Source organism: Zonotrichia albicollis, chromosome Z, assembly GCF_047830755.1.
Source record: "Zonotrichia albicollis isolate bZonAlb1 chromosome Z, bZonAlb1.hap1, whole genome shotgun sequence".
NCBI lineage: Eukaryota > Metazoa > Chordata > Aves > Passeriformes > Passerellidae > Zonotrichia > Zonotrichia albicollis.
In genome coordinates, this window is record NC_133860.1 from 17,940,909 (window position 1) to 17,962,489 (window position 21,581).

General features: G+C 35.9%; 1 protein-coding gene across 8 annotated transcripts in view; it reads left to right on the forward strand.

The window, feature by feature from the left end:
* SPEF2 (sperm flagellar 2) overlaps positions 1-21,581 on the forward strand; it is a 117,300-nt gene that overhangs the window by 16,423 nt on the left and 79,296 nt on the right. For all 8 annotated transcript variants that reach the window (XM_026794605.2, XM_026794606.2, XM_074533298.1 and 5 more), the window contains 14 exons: positions 1,861-2,049; positions 3,323-3,510; positions 4,761-4,929; positions 9,525-9,741; positions 10,213-10,343; positions 10,560-10,788; positions 11,284-11,369; positions 12,162-12,265; positions 12,751-12,998; positions 14,365-14,482; positions 15,291-15,448; positions 16,048-16,250; positions 17,675-17,802; positions 17,900-18,038. In XM_026794605.2, the coding sequence (XP_026650406.2) occupies positions 1,861-2,049; positions 3,323-3,510; positions 4,761-4,929; positions 9,525-9,741; positions 10,213-10,343; positions 10,560-10,788; positions 11,284-11,369; positions 12,162-12,265; positions 12,751-12,998; positions 14,365-14,482; positions 15,291-15,448; positions 16,048-16,250; positions 17,675-17,802; positions 17,900-18,038 (2,307 nt within the window). The remainder of the gene's footprint in view (positions 1-1,860; positions 2,050-3,322; positions 3,511-4,760; positions 4,930-9,524; positions 9,742-10,212; positions 10,344-10,559; positions 10,789-11,283; positions 11,370-12,161; positions 12,266-12,750; positions 12,999-14,364; positions 14,483-15,290; positions 15,449-16,047; positions 16,251-17,674; positions 17,803-17,899; positions 18,039-21,581) is intronic.

Consider the following 21,581-nt stretch of genomic DNA (forward strand, 5'->3'; position numbering starts at 1 on the left):
TCCTGTTATTGCCTTGAGCTCATGAAGGTAAGAGAAAATGGACAGATTAACTCTTCAGTAGGCAGCAGTATTGGAAAATTTCATCACCTGTGCTCTATTAAGTGACACAGGGAGTGAAGTTGCTATGACTGCATTGTTTTCCATTGGATGTATGATGATAATTCCCTCCATAGACAAACAATTTACAAATAGTATGCTACAGATAAAGAACAAAAAAAGACATATTTGAAATGACGACTTTATTTAGTGAAAAGTTTTGTAGAGATAATATAGCATCCAGGTGAAGGACTCTATGATTAAGGCCTGAGATGAGTGCCCATTTTTAATGGGGACTGTCTTGAAACTCAGTACTAGGAAAGCAGAGGGCAAAGCGCACATTTTGTTTAAAATAAGGAAAATATTAAGATATTTTTATAGTAGCTTAATATTTTCAAGACATCAGAATTTAATTAGAAGGTACTTATTTCTAGGGAAAGGAACATAAAAACTATGGAAAGAGATTTACATGCTTGTTTGTTTGTTTAGCTTCTCCCCACCATCAGCATTAAATATCTAAATTATTTAGAAAGTTCTTCTCTTATTATTGCAACTGTTGCACTCATGCTTTGCATTAGAATTCTGTTACAGGTATCCTGGGTCCATTCTGTAGGACAGATATAGATCTCTTCATAGAATTTTTTCATAGATAATGTCATAAACAATCAAGTTGGATTTTTCATTTATAGGTGAAGTTACATAAGGTGTTTTGCCCTCTCTGTCACAGACAGCTGATGAAAAAAAACCAGATTGAAAGAAAATAATTGATTTTGATACTTTATTTTGGTGTATTTTTTTTTAATTATTACTGACTGACTTTACTTGTACCACTGTTTTTAGGAGAATGAATTTGAGATCTTCAAATCAGATCCCAGTTTAAGTCCTTAAATTTGAGTAGATTACATAGCAGTTTTGATGCATAGGAAGCAAATATTCAGCATATCAGAAATTTCCCCTAGAATTCTGCTGTAGCATTGGTATTTGGCATTAATGCTTATAAGGCAAGCTGATGTTTTTGTTCAGGACTCAAATTGAGTTTTAGACTGTGATAGTAAGGCAAAACTTGATGTTAGATTAAGCATTAGTTTAGATACCAAGAAGAGTCTGGAGAAGTGTAACAGTGAAAAGGTACTATTATGTTTCAAGAATGCTTTAAAAAATAGCAACTCACAGCCTTCAAAATGTCTGTGCATACAGACCACATCTCAAGCAATAGCTCAGAATGATTTTCCTTTTGTACTGCATAGTATATTATTTTCATGTCCCATTAAGGACACTGGAACTATTACCCAGAAGTCTTGTATTTTGCTCAGTTTTGAAAAAATTTTTCCTCATTGTCCCAGCCAGCTGAATAGGGAAGAATAGAGAATATAATTACCCAATTCCCCCAAAAGAAGAAAAAATTTCAAATCTGTAGAAAATAGATTGTTCAAGGATGCTGAAGATTATGGCTGAGAGTAGGACTGGTGAGTAACAGGGTTAAATTAATGATTTGAAGAAAGGGTATATATTCAGATAAGAAGCTGTTATTTGAAATATGCTGCAGTTTCTTTGCTCATGAGAAATAACTACATTAAAATAGAGTTAGTCTGACCAGATGTATTTTTACTGGGTATCTCAGTTAAGACATATTTTGAATTCTTACATAGTTTGTGCAAATTGTACCAATAAATAGATATTAATGTTGTTCTGAATTTATGTCCCATGTAAGCAGGTGAATGCCATTATATGACAGCATTTCTATTTCTCATATTAGACACTGATGAGTTTTCTAGGAAATAGTTTATCAGCTGTGCTTAGTACTATTATTTTTTTATCTTTTAGAAGGTTTACCGGGAGGAGCAGCTCATTTACAGGCTAATGAAACAATCTCAGCATGAGCGAAGGATTGCTGCTCAACTCATGCACGTTCGGCATGAAAAAGAGGTGATAAGGCAAAACAGAATTTTCAGGGAAAAGCAATATGAAGAAAGACGGCAGAAGGAGTTCCAGGAAGCCCTTGACAGAGAAGCGGTAAAAGATTGATCTGTGAATTGCTGCAGGAGTGCTAGAGTACCTTCCTGTTACAAAATGGAATTTGTGTTGCTAACTGTTAGACTTCAGGACTTTTCTAGGGACATGATGATTTAGTGATAAATACATTCTTTTGTCCTTGTTTGAAGTCACAGCTATAAGCAATAAGGATGTAACTGTAACTGTGGAACTGAGTGCATTTTGTACTGTGTTAGAAGTCTGGGGGAATTTTGCAGTGAGAAAGAACAGCTAATCTACCCGATCCAGTGAAAGCTGGGCCTGCCCACGGCAGCAAGTTTGAACTAGGTGTCCTCTAAAGGTCCCTTCCTACCCAAACCATTCTATTGTTCCATGGTCCTGTAATAAGGGATAAAGCTGAGTAACTGAAAATCTGATTTTTCTTCCATATTGATTGTAATGCCTTCATAGGAAGACTTCTCTGTGTGCTGAGTTTTAAAAGGCACAGTCTCACAGAGGCAACAGGACAATAACCTAAGTTCCCATTTCAGGAATCATGTTCTTAATTTCATTTAGATATGATCTGTTAAAGTTTGTTTTTGAAAAATGCTGGAGTAGTTTCACTCATGAGCACTAATTTCTGCTTTGAAGCTTTAAGTTGATTAAAATGACTTATAATTCTGTGGAAAACTGCCAAGTGCTATGCTCATGGTAGGCCATAATGTAATACTAGAATTTTTTTTCTCCTGTCAAAACCGATCAGCAAATACAAATCCTCCAACACAGGTGGAATACTATGTAATCAGCAGCTATAGCTTTTGATCACATCATCTCTTTAAGTATGCTTTCAGCCACCACCACAGGGGGTGGTGATGGAGCACGCCACTACAGGAACTACTGATAATTTTCTACCATGACCAGAAATCTTTCAAAGATTGAACAACATCAATAATATGAAATTATTTGAAGATCAGACTCTAGTAAGATAAATTGCATGTTCTAAACTGGTTGTTACACTGAAAGCTGCAATTTCACTGCCCTCAAGGACTGAATATGTCTTAATCTGTTATTCATAAAAGAAGTAATGGGCTTCTCCTTTATTTTATTCTATTTTAGAAAGCAAACAAATGGGAATTTACAGAGTGAATAAAAATGCTTAGATTTGTTTATGTGTTAGTCTGCCTGCTGGCTATGCAACTCTGGTGAGAATCAAGCTGTTCTTGTTTCTTAAGTTAGTTTTCATTTTCGGGACTGTGTACCTCTGCACTTTCATTTTCATTGCAGTCTCAAATTTTTTCCTTAAAAACAATTCTAGGCTCTTGCAAAGCAAGTAACTATTGATAATGAAGAAAAAATAACCAGAGAAAGAAAATACCATGAGAAAATTGCTGCTGAAAGAGCTCAGGCACGCTATAAAAAGCATTATTCTATGTGTTGGGAAATGATAGACCAAGTCATTGATATATCGACAAAAGTAGGAGAATATCGTCAACTGACGAACAAGTGAGTATGTAGCTGCTTGGCAAAACTAACAGCTGTTAGGCTGCATTAATCAGACTTGTTTAAGCATTATAGCAAATTATGTAGTTCTCAAATATTTTACATGGCAGCTGTAATTAGTTTGAATGTGAGAATGGTAGCATTATTTTTGTGTGTGGATTGACTGGTGCGTAATTCAGAGTGAACTAATGCTACAGCCTTAGCATGATTTCTTGAAAACTCAACTGACTTGAATTCTTAGGAGATCAAAATCCACTAGTGCCACAGTTTGTGGAACTGCTGATTTCCTTTCTTATTAACAAATTCCATAGTTAAAAGTTAAAACTGAATGGTGCTCATCTCATCCTAGTTTGCTTCACTAGGTGAACACTTCTTCAGAATAATACAAACAGGATGAATTTCCCAAGTTATATATGCTGCTTGGAGTGTCCAAAATACATCAACTGAGCCCAGGTTCTCCTGAGTCCTCCATGCTATGATTCCCTCTTCTGACGTGCCCTAATTACACAGGGTTTTTGAGAAGGTCCTACAAAGGCAGTAATCTCCAAGTGCCCATGCTGTAGAAGTGTTTCAAATATTGTGGAGTGGGGAGTTATTGCTGTGGTTCTTTTATTAATACTCAGTGATTTGACTGTGGGTTTAGACTTACAGTATTAGAAAATATGCCAAAATCTTATTGCTTTTTAGTGTAATTTTATGTTAAAATAATAAAAGTGTAACAATATGAAATACACATGATTATTTAATAGAAATTATATAAATTTAGGCTTATTTAGTATATGGTAAAATAGTCAACCTAGGCACATAGCTTAGTGAAATTACTAACTAAAGAAAAAGTTTAATTCATATAATTCTGAATTAATTTTGACTTTGAGGAAAAAAATATCCTATATATTTTTTTGGTAAGGAGGCTTTACAGCACAAAAGAAAGAATATTTTGGGGCAGGGAAAAGTAGCAATAACAAAACTGTTACTACACAGCTCTGCTGGCCAAATATTGTGTGATGACACATTTGTGAAAACACTGAAGCCTACAAGTGTCTACAGCAGTCATAAAAGGAAACAAACACTTATAAGAGGCTGTAATAATTACAGGATGCATTATAAACTATAGCTAGTTTAGCATATGCTTGTTTCATGATTGGAATTCTAGTAAATTTGGGTACACTATTGGATGTTGTCAAATATCCAACCTTCTAATTTTTGTTTAAAACTGTTTTTTTTTTCTTTTCCCTTTTTTCATTTTTATGCAGCCGTGTTCCACTTAAACTGATGCTGGATTGGAAGGAACTTTTTTTTAAAGGAAAACCAATATATGAACAAGCCTCAATTCAACCTTTGTCAGATGAACCTAGCCCAGAACAACTTGTAGAGCTGAATAAAATCAGTCTGTTAGATGAAAAAGATTATGGTGAATACAAGGTACACCAAACTGATAAGGTGTAATGGAAGATAATACACCTTGCTTTTTCAAAATCATAAACTTCATGTTGTGATCTTGCATTTTGTTCTATTACTGGTTTCTGTTGGCAAGTTTAGACAAGCATTTTCTTTTCATTGCCTGATGTTTTGTATGAAAACTGCATTTGGTGTTAGTAGGAGTTATAATTCCGTTCTTATGTATAACCTTGATTATATTTCATGAGTTGTAGGACCAACATGTTAATTGCAATGCAGTGAATTTTCAGCTAATTGAAATTTAAAGGTATAGTTAATATTACCAGATTGGAAAATGCAACGGAATGTAACCAGTAAAAACAGTAAAATGAAATACCAGAAATGTTACAAAACCTGAACTCTTAATTTCAGCAATTTTGAGGGAAAGCTTTCTAGCAAGATGTATTGGTTTGAGTGAACTATTTGTTTTAATACAGTAACATTTTTTGGAAATTATTAGAAATGGCTGACATTTTTCTTAATCTTCTGTTAGAATACAAGTAAATATTTTTCACGGTATATTAACTTCATCAACTTTTCAATACATCAGTGTTATTTCAAAATTGAAAGATTAAGGGTTGATGGTTTCTTGTTAAAATGTGTTGTACAGTTTTTTAAAAATTATATTCATGGTTATATTAATTAAATCCCACTACATATTTAGACTTTTCAAATAGCCTTGTGAGTAGAATGTGACAAAATCATGGCAAATACTCAGTCTTTTTCTTGTTGGGGATTTATAAATACAATATATGTTTAATTTTTTCTACATCCCGAGCCACTTGGTGCATTTTTGTTTGAGTATAGATGTCCATTATGAGTTTCTGTGATGAGTGCCTGAAAGCTCAACATACTGTATTCATTTTTAACACATGCTTTTCTGATTTATCTCTTTATAAGGTCCTAATTCACAGCATACCAATTCATGTATGAATTTTATTATTATTTTCTTTGGTGAAAAAAGGGTTATACACAAAGTCAGCAAGAAGGACATAAAAGATAGGCAGGAAACAAAGAGCACTAATGAAAAATTAAGTTTTTCGGTCATAGTTTTGTTTACATTATGAAGTCTCAGTAATCTTCTATAAGTGTAACATCACTGAATGTCAGAAAAATGTATTGATACATTTAAGGCCTCTTTTTTCCTGCCAGGCTATTTCAAATTATTTCGTATTTAATTTATTCCCAGATGTTGTTAGTCTTATGCCTTTCTGAATCATTATTAATCAAAAACTGGCATCATATGACATGTTAAATTGTTGGCACCAGTTCATTCTTATGTCTTCTAAAAACCGAAGTGAACAGCTAATTCTTTCAAAGTCTTGCTTCTAGATAAAATTTTTTTGGCTGGTCATTCTCACAATGTTTGTAGAGATTTTCCTAATGTTTATGAAAAAAACAGGCAGTTTGGCATCTCTCAAGAATACCTTGCCTACATTAGGCATACCAGCTAAAAGTGTCAAGTGTATTTGATAAAATACAAGAAAATGCAGTGCCATCAGTCCATTGCACATTAAATATTATATTTTATTGTGAGAACAAGCTTTTGAAACTACCGTGTTATAAGTTGTGGCTAATCACTTAATAAATTAACACAATAACCAAAAACCAAGCTTAGCATTAGGTACTGCTGGAATAATTGCTGGTTTTGTTCAAAAGTACTGATCATGAATTACATAACTCCCACGTGAATGCCTGAAAACTTGTTTCTGAAAGGTAAACTATTTTACCTCATGAGAGGTACAGTCCAGCAGCCCTCTGGTTAAAAGGGTCAGATAACTGAAAAGTGGGGAAACCCATTCCACTTGGAATTAATTTTTTCTAGAGGTCTAATAGAATTTAAAGAACTGACCCCTCTCTTCCTATAGGTTTAAGGAAAAATCATTCAGATAGTGCAAGTATTTGGGTTTTGTTAAGGATGTCTTTTCAATTACACATGAAGAAGTATGTTTTCTGAGAGATGATAGAGAGGGGATATGGTGCAACCCAAAAATTTTTATTTGTTTATACTTATTAAAAATAAGTGACTTCTAATATTAATTTAAATTTATTTTAGACTGATAATTGGTTTTTTTGTTCTAGTAGACATGTTCAAAGTCAACATTGATCATGTTCTACTAGTAAAATGTATGCTATGGCAACACATGGTCCAGATAGTAAATTCAGGAGAATGTTGCATATTCTACCCAGAACATTAGTTCAAAGCCTTATCTTTGAGTGGAACTTTAGCATTGTTTACTTCTGTTGATGGTGATGAAATATTTAATTTATAGAATGACACAATGGTTTTGATTAAAGGCTTGTGAAGGTCATTTGCTTAAAGCAAGGCCAGCTTCTGAGTCAGGTGAGGTTGCTTAGCATCATTTGGTCAACTTTCAATTATTCCAAGGATAGACATTTCACAGATTCTCTGTGCAATCTTTTATCATGCTTTACTAGTCTCATTGTGAACCAGTTTTTTCTTCCTTTTTACCTGCTTGGAATGTTCCTGGCTGAAATCTTTGACTTTGCCTTCAAAGCTTTGTTGTGCACCCAAAATGAAGAGACAAACTAGAGTCTTATGGGAAATATTATTAGTCTACACATTTCCAAACAGCTGTTTAATATTCTCCAACCAAATGAATATTAATACAGGACTAGTATTATTCTGCATACTAAAATATCTTTTAGATTCTTGCAGCATAAACTCCAGGACAGCTGGACTTTCCTTATGCTATGAGATGTGAAACTGGAGTACAGTTCTATGTTCCATTCTTTGGACTACATTCTTTCATTCTTCCAGTGTGATTTTCAATAAAATTATCTTTACTACTAAAACCTATTAAATCATACAATTGATAAATTTCCATTTATCTCAGGGTGGATGAACTGGAAGTTTCTGCTCGATATTTCCGTCCCTTAATGAAGTTTGAACTTGTTTGAGTTGCTGGCTTTGGTTTGATTTTTTTTTTCTCTCTATTGAATGTGTGTTAGGCAAATACATACATTTGAAATCTTTATTAATGAAATTTTCAGAGGTTTAAAAGTGATACTGGGCAATAATGTTGCCCAATTTTAGAATGCAGAATATTAGGATAGTGAATTTCTAGTACAAAAATCAGCTACTGATTAATTCTATAATATTGGCGAAATTACTTTTCATGTTTATGGAATTAAAGAAGTGATATAGGAATCTGTATTGAATTTGCTCAGCAAAGTTCTGGTACTGGGGAGCTGCTGACGTGGCTTCTCTGAGAGTCTGCTGAAAGTTTCCCCCATGTCCCATGTGTCAACGCCAGCGCCGACTCCAAGGTGGTCTCGTCACTGGCCCAGGCTGAGCCAACCAGGGATAGCAGTGACAACTCCGTGATAAAATATTTAGGAAGAAAAAAAAGGTTTTGTGCAGATGTCAGAGAAGAGAGGAGTGAGAAGGTGTGAGAGGAACAGCTCTGCAGACACTGAGGTCAGTGGTGAATGACCAGGAGGAAGTGCTCCATGCTCTATTGTTGAGATCCTACCCTAACCCATGGAATCTCATGGTGGTGCAGAGATCCACCTGCAGCCCCTGCAGGAGCCACAGCAGAGCAGCTGGGTGTGCCTGAAGGAGGCTGGGACCCCACGGGCAGGAGCTGTGGCCTGTGCAGAGAGCCCCACACTGGAGCAGGTTCCTGGCAGGAACTGTGGCCTGTGCAGGGAGCCCCTCACTGGAGCAGGCTCCTGGCAGGAGCTGTGGCCTGTGCAGAGAGCCCCTCACTGGAGCAGGCCCTGGCAGGAGCTGTGGCCCATGGAGAGAGCCCCTCACTGGAGCAGGTTCCCTGGCAGGACTTGTGACCCCATGGGGATCCCATGTTGGAGCAGCGTGTTCATGGAAGGCTGTACCCCATGAAAGGGACCAAGTTGGAGCCATTTGTGAACTGTAGCCCATAAGGAGGACTCAGGGTGGGTATATTGGTGGAGGACTGTCTCTTGTGAGAAGGACTGCATGCTGGAGCAGATGAAGGTTCCACTCTGAGGAGAAAGCAGCAGCAGAAGCAACATGATGAATTGAACATAACCCCCATTCCCTGTTCTCTTGTTCTGCAGGACAGGAGGAATTACACAAATTGGAATAAAGTTTAGCCTGGAAAGCAGGGAGGGCTGGGAGGACGATGTTTGTAGGATTTGTTTTAGTGCTCACCATCCTGTCTGATTTTGATTCATAGTAATTTCAACCAGTTCCCCCAGGTCGAGTCTATTTTCGAGTCTATTTGCCCATAGTGGTAACTGGTGAGTGATCTCTTCCTGTCCTTAACTCATGAACCTTTTGTTGTATTTTCTCTATGGCATCCATCCAGAGGCAGAATCACAGAATCTATGAAAATGTTTATATAAGTACTTGTCTCTCAACTAGTTATTAGCGAATATTGAAAAATATTTAATGATTATGACATAATTATAGGTTTTAATGAGGTTCTATTCTAAAAACTATGTTGTTATTGAGTACTATTCAAATTTCATTATTTTATGTATTTTTTATGTAAATAAGTACGTATATTTAGAAATATGGAAGGCAAGATTATAGTATAGCAATATTGAGATTTGCTAATTTGTCATTTATACAGAGTATGACAGGGGAATGGAGCCCAGCTGAAGAGAACAGTGAAAACAAACCTCCTCCTAATAATAACATATTGGGTCATATACTTCGTAGACTGATGGAAATGTTCTATCCTCCAAAACCCAAATCTTCACGTGAATTTCCTTCATTTCCTGTCAAGGGATGTGTTTTGGGAAAAATGTTTAGTGGAAAAACTACCTGTGCAAAGTTTATTGAAAAAGGTAGAGGTTGTTTGTTTGTTTGCCTAAAATTCTTTAAAATGTTTGTGTTAAAATCCCACTCTTAAATTAAAATTGTTTGAGAAAATCCTTGCAGTAATAATTCTTGAACCACAGATGCATCTGTATTTTGCTGGGGTTGACTGCATGTCATTCCTTTCTTATATTTCAAAATAAACTTAGGAACACTGGAACTTGAAAGTATTATTAATATTGTACTGTAATGTTAATACTTCTTTGTTGAGAATTGGGAAATGCTTTTGGTGAACTTCTTTGGAGATACCGGTTTTAGAAGAGACTAGCAAGATAACTATGTGATTGTCGATAGATACTGTGAAGTAGTTACAGAGAAGAAAGACTGAAAACAATTTACATTAGAAGCCCAGATTAAATAATTAATTTAACTGATTGTAATAGTTTCTCTGTATGTATACTCAACTCATATTGTAGCTATCTAATATTTTTGTGTATTAGTTTGCAATATTCAGGTACTATCTGTTGGTACTCTGGTTCAGGAGGCCATTGAAGCTTTTCTTAATAATGAAATGAAAAGTGAATCCAGCATAATATCACAGGAAGCAGAGAGTTCTGGAGAGCAAAATGAGGTAAGTATATTCCCTAGTTTTGGTCTTGGCTCTAACAGGTAGATGGGAATGAAATGTGTAAGGAAAAAAGCATGCTTGAATTTTTTTACTCAATTTCTGACTTAATTCTAAGTTTTGACAGGTAAGACTGGAAGATTCAGCTTGAATTTACAGGCTAGTTTTTTCTGTAAAATGTAATTTTCATTCTAATCCATTTCCTGTCATATTTGATACAAGGACCAGGAGAACTTACCAAATTCACCACCAAATCTAGAGGAGCTTGAAACCACAGCCGCACAACTTACCACAGAACTTACCACAGAACCCAGCTCGGAACTTACCATAGAACTTACCACAGAACCCAGCACGGAACTTAGCACAGAACCGACCACAGAACTTACCATAGAACTTACCACAGAACCCACCACAGAACCCGCCACAGAACCCACCACAGAACTTGACACAGGTAAGTATTTCTCGTTGCACTGATTTTCCTGTGTGTCTCAGGGTCTTGGGATACCTCAGTCGTTTGCATGTCCCAGCAGACGTTTTCCCCGGCCCTTCTTTTGTGGAGAGATCTGCAAAAGCCCTTTTTGTTACCTTTCTGCCTAGACACAAGACAAGGCCTTTTCCCCATGAAGAAAGCCAAATACTGAAACAAATTTCCTGGAGAGTCAGCGTAGTCTCCATCTTTGTAGGTTTTCCAGATCACATGGGGTAAACAACTGAGAAACATAGTCGGACTTTATAACTGATGCTACTTTGAGCAGAAGGTTGTATTTGAACCAGGTGACATGGAGAAGTTGCTTCCAACCTAAATTTCTCAATGCTCCTATGATTCTAACAATTTTATGTACCTTCTGTATTGATTTGTTCAAAGAACAATAACAAACCATGTACTTTTATTCTTTATCTGTAATAATTAATTCGATAGTAATAGCATCTTCAAACTTTATTTTAGACAATTGTCCTGTTGAAAAGGATACATCCCAGGAAGAAATCCAGGAAGAATTTGAATTGGATAGCAGTCAGGATGGCCTATCCAAGGTTAGTAGTCAAATTTTACTTTCTACTTTATAAAAATACATCTGTAGAAATGGTTAAGTTCATAATTCTGAATTACTGACATGACTTCAAGTATTTGAAATATGAAAAGGGCTTTTGTGAAAATCTGTTCCTCTGCATGTTGTTTAGAGTTGTACATCTTATTAAAATTCTATATTTTTTGTGAAATCTCACATTTACATAAGATGTGGTATTTTCTATGGCATTTCTGAGTTAGCAGAAATGTATTTCTGCTTGCTGCAGCCAAGCAGATAATTCCTCCTGTGACAAGGTTTCTTTTCTTTATGTTAAAAATGCTTAATTCTACAGTGATTTCTATGGCCTACTGCTAATTCAAAATTACTTCTGGAGCTATGATAGAAAAGAATACTTGTAATACTAATGAATTTATGTGCTGCTGTATGAAATAATCAGTGGTAATGGTTATCAGAATAAGCTGAGAATCAGAACACTTCATTTTAATTTCTTGGCCTTCATATCCTTAGTTTCTCTATCTTGTTTATTTTCAGCATTTTTTTGAGTATAATCATGGAAATCAGGTTGAGATTTCAATTAAACTAGGCATTTTTGATAATTTAAAAATGGTCTATTCTCCTTAATAGACTCGCCCCAACTGTTAAATAACAGCCCCAATTGATAAATAACAGCCACCAGCCCGAATATAAATAAATAAATAGTATATGATATGAAATGTGGAGTCACATACTTTTCAAAAACTCTTTTTAATGACAGTTATGGACATTCTGAGCATACTTCTGTTGCACTCTTCCACAGCTGTCGGTGCGTGCTAAACTTGGTGCTGAATTACAGAAATGGCTGAAGAACGGAAAAAGTGTTCCCGATGAATTACTAATTGACATCCTATTGGAAGCCATTACGTATGAAATTGTATAGATGCTTGCTTTTATCTACTCTTGTTTGACAGAAAATTGTCTCAACTATCCTGAAATGCAGTTAGCACCTAAGTTCTTACATTAATATCATTTAAGTTGTATTACTCCCATTAGTATACTGTAAATTATAAAATAGATTTTCCTATTTATTACTTGAGCAAAAGATTTATTTGAGAAAACTTAAATTATGCCTCTGAGCAGTCTCTAGACTGGTTTTGAAATCTTTATTTATCAAGACAGCAAAAATCATTTTGTTTCCGAATTTTTCACTTTAATTAGACTTGATGTTATTTTCTTCTGATTTAAAATCCATTACTTTACAGTCTAATAGTATCTGTCATATTCTGTATGCATCAGGAAATTTAATGTACTGAATTAAGAATGGATGATGGCTAGAGCAAGCTGTTATTTCAGTTTTATTATTAAGCTATCATTTCACTGTATAATTCTTGTTCTTCATTTCCTTTTAGCCAAATATCACCAGAGAAGGGGTGGATTGTGGAGGGGTTTCCAATGACAATCAATCAGGCAAAGCTATTTGAAAAATCCTATACAGGGATTGATGTAGAAGCAAAAGATCCAATTTCTGAAAAGCTGTCCCTTGCTATAGATCCCAGAGCCCCTACCCAGCCTCCTCCTACCTCACCTGCATTTGATGTTTCTATATTATTGGATATTTCAGACAGTTTGGTACTGGAACGTGCAGCTAACGTGAAGTGTAAGTTTCCAACTCCTATTAACAAAGTAAAATGGCCAGCAGATATCTGTAACTTGTAGTTAATAATGCAAAATAGCATTACTGAAAAATTTCTTTATATCTCACAGTATCATTTTGTTAATTGTACCTTGAATACTTCCAGGTTATTTCAGATACTTCTGTTTGTTTCAGTCAAAGGCAGATCAAAAGTGGGCAAGTGCATGTCTATATGCTTTTTTGTATTTGTACTCCCACTGCAGCTGAGATAGCACAGTGGGTGGTGTTAGATATCACATAAAACAGCAGCAGGAAAAAACCACAAATTATAATAGATGCAGAATATACTGCATTACAAGTGTGTGTCTGTAAATAGTGTTTTTCTTCAGGAGACACACTTATAAAGGGAAAAAGGAAATTATAGACAGAGGGATGAGCCAATATTGATTCCCTGAGAATGCCAGAATAAATTCCCTATTGATTACTGCCTTTGTCTTGTCTTCAGTTAGTCAGGGAATGATCAGAAATTGAAGTCAATTCTGGTCAAACAAGGCAAAGACATCAAAGGCTTTTTGAGAGCTTTTTCACTTCCAGACCACACATTTTAAGACCTTGCTGAAACAATCATTTTTTAATGAGTATGTCATGTGTTATCCAAATTAGGAGGAGATTCTTCTTTTTAGTTTTCATTGCAGTGTATAGATGGCAAATAACTTGAGTTAAAGCACTATATACATTTGGCTTTTATGTATGGGTAAGAGTGAGGATGGGACAAAATCTTTAGAGCTTTTGCTAAAAATCTGGTGGGGATAAATGTACAGAGACTTAAAATTGCTAATTTTAAGACCTTATGCTGCCAAAACACTTGTAACATGTGGTTATATTTAATATAATCTCAGAAATACACATAGAATTTATTTCATAAGATGCAAATGTGATGACAGAAAGAGTCGATAGAACAATTTAAAATCTAATGAATTAAAGGCTTTTTTAAAATTTAAAGAAGACTCAGAAAGAGAGAATACTTTGTCTTTTGATAAATGGGATGTCTGTTCATTGTGAAAAGTAGGTACTTTGGATGAAATTGGAAAAATACCTTCTAATTGGTAGAGTAGATAAGCCTGAAATAGTCCCACAGGAATGCTCCACATCTTCAGCTGGAGATTTCAATGGCTAAAAAGCATCCATTAGGAAATGTTAGTGCTATAATTGGCTGTGCCCTTAAACTGAGGAAGAGGCAGGACACCCTGCTGGTGTTGGGTGGTACCCTACTTTTAAGTTAAGAAATGTAAAATCAAGAAACACTGAATTTGTTCTTAAAATGATTATCTTAGTTTGGGTGAATAGCTGTCTGAATAATTGCCTTTTTGAATATATGCTTCTCTATTAGTTTTCCACACAGTTGATGAAAGAAAGGCTTCTCAGTCTGAACAGAGCAGCAATCAAAATTCAGATTCTGAAATCCTAGAAGAAAATATTGACTTGGCCAGGGAGCAGGTGCTACATAGGTAAGTTATATGAAGTACAAAAATATTACTTCAGCCAGATGTTAGGTGTGTAACAGATCTGAGTCTCATATGTGATCCAGGACAATACTTACAGTGCCTAATGTTAAGAATTTACTTAGACCTTTCTATAATGTGGAGCCTAAAGGGTATTTTCATTTTCTGCGCAATATAAATCCTCCTGGAAAAGAAGAATTTTTGTGTTTGATTTCCCAGGGTATTGTTCCAAGGGGAATTTAGTTTTCAGGTATATATTGCATGAACTGTGTATACATTCTGTGTATATATATATATGTGTGTGTGTGTATCTATGTGTGCACTTATATCTGAGGTCTGTCACACGTGTGACTGCCCTTAAGTGAAATGCACTTGATTTAACTTAGAGATTTTGTAAAATGTTATTTTCCACTTCTACATTTACAAAAACCACTTAGTTTTCTAACTTAAATTGAATCACTAGTTTAATCACTAATTTAACTTTTCACAAAGAGGAAAATAAAGAACAATTCTTTCTTCTGAATGTTTGATACTGTTAACTGTTTCAGACTATTATATTATGCATCACTATTGGTTTAACTGTGATATTAGAAAATAAATATAGCTTGTGATATGAAAGAGTAAGAAATATATTATTAGTTGTCAATAGAATTTTGAAAACTTTCTTATATTTAAAATGATGGGGTTGATGTGGGTAGAGTTGTTTTAGTGTTAAATTAGATGATCTGCTTTTTCTTTTAGTTATCAATTTTAGAAAATGTTTTGTTTTCCATTAGTTAATTTTTGATTTCATACATTGATATGATTTTTGTAGGATTTCAGGCTTCCTAAAGACATGGCCAAAATTAGAGAAATGGTTTTCAGTCCAACAAAACAATCTAGTGAAAGTAAATGCAGAGACAGAAGAAAGTCTTGTGTGTGAAACAGTGAAGGAAATTATAATAGAAGAAATTGTGAAAAATCAGGATAGAAGTAAGTTTTCATACTCTTGCTTTCTAGAATTCAGTAACAAAAGACTTTGTCTTTTATAATTAAGACTAATAATTACTATATGAAATTATATGTGAAATCTACATTTTTGCTGCCCCTGAAAAAATCTGAGGATTTACAAGCTAGTGATAACTGCTTGATGTGATTCATCACCTTTCCAAGGATTTAAATGAAACTGACTGACTGGTAGTTCCATCTTGTCTGATGTGAAGACCTGGATGACATTTGCTTTCTTCCAGCCCTCAGGCACCTCTCCTGATCTCCATGGCCTCTCAAAGATGATCATGAGCTGGGAGCACATCTCCCAGCTAGCTACTATGTCTGCCAGTTCCCTCTGCCTTTGGGGATGGTCCTGTTAGGGCCCTTGCATTTATGGATGTCAAGTTTGTTTCGGTGTTAACTGATCCAATCTTCATTGAGAATTCCTGATTCATTAGTATGTTTTTGATGAACAGCACCTAAGTAATGAAACAGTGAATCTGTTGCATTATTTTGAACCTGTGAGAGTAGCAAAGATGTCTAATTCTGTTTATTGATACTTAAAATACGTTTGGAAGTATTAATTGCAAATTCATATCAAGGGTCTGCTGAAGAAATACCACCACCACCACCAGAAGAAGAAGAGGTTTTACCAGTTACAGATGAAGAAGAGGTTTTACCAGTCACAAAGGAAGAAGAAAAGGTTTTACCAGTTACAGATCAGTCTCCTTCCTCATCTGAGGCACCACCAGTGATTGAACCAGGATCGGATGAATGGATTTATGTAGAGGAACCACTTCCCCGGGTACACTAAATTCCAACTGAAAATCTTAAATATCAAAGTATATCTTTTTATTAGTGTTTTATCTATGTCCTACCTAAACCTTTTGCATCATTGCGTGTTGTTTTTTTCAATATTTTTCAATAAAAAGTATGCTATTACTTTGTGATAGCTATACGAAGGACAGTTGCTACTAAAATACATTAAAAAAGGAATTGTACTTTCAAATTTAATTTTGTTTTTTAATTCTTTCAATTATCGTGAAGAACACAGCTGTCAAAACAGTAATGCTTTTTACTATTATGAAATAGTAACACAAACTTACTAGGTAATTTTTCTTTTTCTCGCAAGAGTAAGCTGTGGTTCTCATACAAAGAGTAAGAATTTGGAGAGTGTGCACTAATCTTTCTCCTAGTATATTTTTTCCCTAATATTTTCTCCCCAAGGACACCTGCTCAGATTCTAGTGATCTGAAACTTAGGGGTTTTCTGATATGGCTGTATTTCTGTATCTTGTGCTTAGCAGCTCTCAGTGGACTTTTCTTCGAATTCTTATGATTTTTAGTTGGTTTAGTAGCTCTTTTGAAACCATTTACTTTTTATTCTCTGTGTCATAGCTTGTATAATTATGTTAATTCTGAAAAAATATTTCTGTTTCTTCACCTGAAACCATGATCTTTGCTTGGATCATTTGGTGACCCAAATGCACAGTGACAGTAATTCACATATTGAGAGATACAATGAGTAATAATTATATAATCAACCTCTGAGGGCGTTTAAGATATGACAAGCATCTCTTAAATGTTCATTTTGCTGAATGTTGCTTTTGTTCTCCAATCCAGTTATAATCTGTTCTAGTTCTTCTGTAAATTTTTTGAGAGGAGTGGCTGGGACTGCATGCAGTTTTTGAGATGCAGATTTTTCAAGGGTGGACAATGATGATATGAAATTTGTTCTGTAACTGTTTTCCTAATGTTTACCAGTTTTTCTTGTTAACTGCAGTCAGCTCACATATGCTGGGTTTCCTCTGGCCATTGCCTTTATTTAGACTTCATAACAGTCAGTCAGTCAAACATCACTTTTGCAACACTAGGCAGTTAGCTTAGATTTTTAGGAGCCCAAACAATTATGAATGACAAAATTTTCTTACTCAGTGATCTTTCAGTATCATCATTATTTTATGAGCATATCCAAACCAAATACTGGAATATTCTGCTGGAATGTCACATTCCTTTAGAGACCGACTACTTTTTCCCAAAGAAATCACAGGATAAAAGTATATGTTGGTACAATGTCTGTAATCAGCTGTAAACCAAAAGAAATACATAGTGAAAAAAAATCAATAATCTGGTTTCATGAGATAATGTTTTTGTGTATTTTCTAATGCTGCAGATAGATTAATTGCCAAGAAATAAATCAATTAATTTTGATGTTTTTAACAATTCACAGGAGATGATTGATTTTTTAGTACCTTACTGGGAAGTGGTAGAAAATACATATATGAGTACGATCAAAACTGTACTTAGATGTCTAAGGGATGAACAGTACACTATAATTCATTACACAGCAGATATTAGGTAAGTAGGAATAGTATCTTATTACATTAATATTAGCATTTTGTATTTTTCATGGGCTGTTCTGTAATCCAAAAGTTATTTTTACTCTAATTTACAGAAAAAAATTTCAAGATTATTTGAAACGTCCACATCTTAAGCAGGAGTTTGTATCTCTATGGCAAGCAGATTTTAATTCAATATCTAATGAACTGCAAGATGATGAGGAAACAAAAGCTGAACTACACCAAAGGGTTACTGTAAGTAAATGACAGAAATTACAATATACCCTAGACTATTATTTCCTTGTATACAAGCTTGATATAACATCAGCTTGATGAATCATATTATTAACTACTTTCTTCCTCTTTACAGTTCTTCTTAAACTATGTCTTTTCCTCTTGTGCATAATCTGTCCTTTAAAATTATTCCTCTGTTCTTTGCCTCTAATTTTCTTACATCTTGCTGTGGTATTGTGGTATACTGTAAAATAAATATTTCTCTGCTCTCTTTTTTTTAACATTTTGTGGATTTTAGAGATTTTACAAGTTGAATATTTCTATCACAATCCAAAAAATCTAGGCAGTGTTTTATTTTTTCTGTAAATTATGTATGATAGTCTCTGCTTTCTAAAACTGATTCATACAAAGTACATAGAATTTCTTGGGATGTTTTGATTCAGTTAGATCTTTTCTAGGTCATGTCCTGAGAGTTCTTTTTCACAAAAAGCAGTAACTAAATGTCCTAACAAATTCAGAGCCAGATTTAGTATCAGGCAAAAGTAGAGCAATCTTTGAATTCATCAGATTCCATTCCAGAACAGACATGATTTTTAGTTGAGCACCATCAGAAATGCTTCCCAAAAAGGAGAAAAGAAATACTGACAACATTTTTAGTTGAAGAGAACATTTGAGGAATAATGGATTAATTCATCTGAGATGGAAAAAGCACTGGACCTCCTTTTCCATAGAAATATTCTGAGAGAATGGAGTAGAAGACTGAAAAATCATCATCCATATTCCTAATTTCTACTGAATAGCATTATAAAAAGACTGGAATCACTCTATCCTATATTTTAAAAAGATAAAATTAAAATCTTTGGCCTTTTGTTCATAACAGAAATCCATGTTTGACATTATCCAGCTCAAGGTAAGTGAAGAGGAGGTTATACTTCTGTATGATGCAGTGAAACTCAGATACTGTGATAAGCCTAAGCACTTAGAGTGAATATATGATTTTCAGATTTTTTTAAAATTACCCATTCACCTATAGTGAATCCCAAACCACTGGGTGATTGTGAAGATGATCTTCTGATATGCTGTTAAAGCCATGCGCATTGTATCTCCCTGAATGTATGAATTCTGTCAGCTATCCTTCCTTGCTGTTAGAAAGAAAGAGTAAATTAAATAGTGACAATCTTCATAATGTTTTTCTTCAAACTCACAGACTCCTCAACACTATCATCTTATCTGGACTCTACCTAATACACTGGCAAATGCCAACTGTAATATCTGAAAAATAAATTTCTCTGGTATCAACCAGGAAATATAAAAACCCACCCCATTTTGAGATGTATGTAAAATTCCTTAAAGGCCCAAAGCCCAGAGGGCAGCCAAGACTTTGGCCTGATGTTGTGCTTAACCCCAGCCTGCATTCAAGCCTCACACGGCCATTGACCCACCACCAGTGGGATGGGGGAGAGAATTGTGAAAGTGAGAAAGCTCCTCCTGGGCTGAGGTAAAGACAATTCAACAGGCAAAGCAAAAGCTTTGCACAGCAGCAAAGCAAACAAGGAATTCATCCATCACTCCCCAAGGGCAGGCAGGTGTTTGGCCATCCCCACCAAAGCCAGGTCCAATCACACACAGTGGTGACTTGGGAAACAAACACAGCCACCCCCAGTGTGCCCTCTGCTTCCTTCTTCTCCCTCTGCTTTATATACTGAGCATGGTGCCATATGGTATGGCATGTCCCTTTGGTCATCTGGGGACAGCTCTCCTGTCTGTGTCCCTTCCCAGCTCCCTGGTACCCACAGCCCCCTTGCTGGTGGGTTGGGGTGAGGAGCAGAAAAGGCCTTGGCTCTGTGCGAGGGCTGCTGAGCAGTAACAAAATCATCCCTGTGCTGTCAGCACTGCTTCCAACATGAGTTCAAATCATAACCCATAGTCACTGCTCTTAAGAAATTAACTCCTCCCCAGCCAGAACCAGCTCACATCCTAAATATCCAAACACAGAATTACTATGGATAGAACACACTTCAGCAGCACATCTCTATCTGTCTTCCAGAAATTTCTCCAAATTCTTTCATTGGACTGCTATCATTGAGTATGATCAGTTGCTTGCTATCACTACTTTTCTTGTTCCAAATAGGGGAGGACTGAGCAAATGCGTCCTTTCTTAGTTTTTTCACCACTTCACTACAAGAAAAGGAGAGAAAAGCTGCTTCATTGTGAAAAGAGAGAGAAAAAGAAGATACTCATAAATCATGCTTTTAGCTTCTGCCAGAGGAATATAACTCACTGTACTCCTCTGCAGTTTTCTCCACTGCTTACAGTAAATCAAAACTGTGACTTAAATAACATGAGGACAAAGAGTAAAATCCTTCATGTTACATGTTTAAGACACATACTGGAAAAAGTTATACATCAGTTGTACAAAACATTAGCTGTGAGACAGGAGTGAGAAAATGTGAGAAACAGCTCTATGGTCACAAAGAACGGCGAAGAAGAAGGAAGAGGAGGTGGTCCAGGCACCAGGGCAGAGATTCCCCTGTGGCCTGGGGAGAAGGCTGTGGTGATGCAGGTTGTTCCACAGAAGCCCATGGAGGGACCTCGGGGAAGCAGATCTCCACCCTGCAGTCCATGCAGTCCACCCAGGCTGTGTCAGGTGGGCATGCCGTGAAGGAGCAGCAGCCTGGGGAGAGCCCAGCCAGAGCAGGTTCCTGGCAGGAGCTGTGGCTGGTGGAATACTCACATTGGAGCAGTACAGTCCTAAAGGCCTGCACACACAGAAGGGATCCACACTGGAGTGGTTGTTGAAGAACTGAAGCCCTTGGGAAGGCTTGCATCAGAAAATTCGATGGAGGACTATTTTCCATGGGAGGAAGCTCACCCTGGAGCAGGGAAAGAGTGTGAGGGAAAGGAGTGGCAGATAAAAATATATCGTGAACTCACCCTAATGATTCATTCCCCATTTTCCCTGTGCCATATAAGAAGGAGGAAAGTCAGGAGTGAAATTAAGCCTGGAAAGAAGAATGGATGGAGGAAAAGTGTTTTTCAGTTGGTTTTATTTCCCATCATTCTGTTTTGTTATTATTTGTCATTAAATTAAATTAATTGCCCCAAATCAAGTCTGGTTTGCATATGATGGTGATAGGGGAGTGATCTCTTCATCATTACCCTGATGCATGAATTTTTCAATAATATTTTCTCCCCCTTTCCTGTGAGGAAGAGTGATAGAGCAGTTTGGTGGACAGCTGGCACCCAGCCAGGGGCAGCTCACTGCTGCCAATAGACATATCATATACTTAAATATTTTTCATCCAGTAGCATATTCTTATGTGCCTATTCTAGTGTGAACAGCCATGAATATCTGATTGCCTGCATTTTGACTACATTGTAGCCATCATTGATATGTTAGATAGCCCAGGGACTTCCTTGTGGCTTTTGTACCACAGAAGACAAGTGGATTTATCTGAAGTCTTCAGAAGGGGAAGAGATACAGAATCTGACATTATAGGTTGCAACCAAGACCTGGTGAATATGGAATCACTTCACCAGAAGCCTAAACTCCTCTCCTTTTCT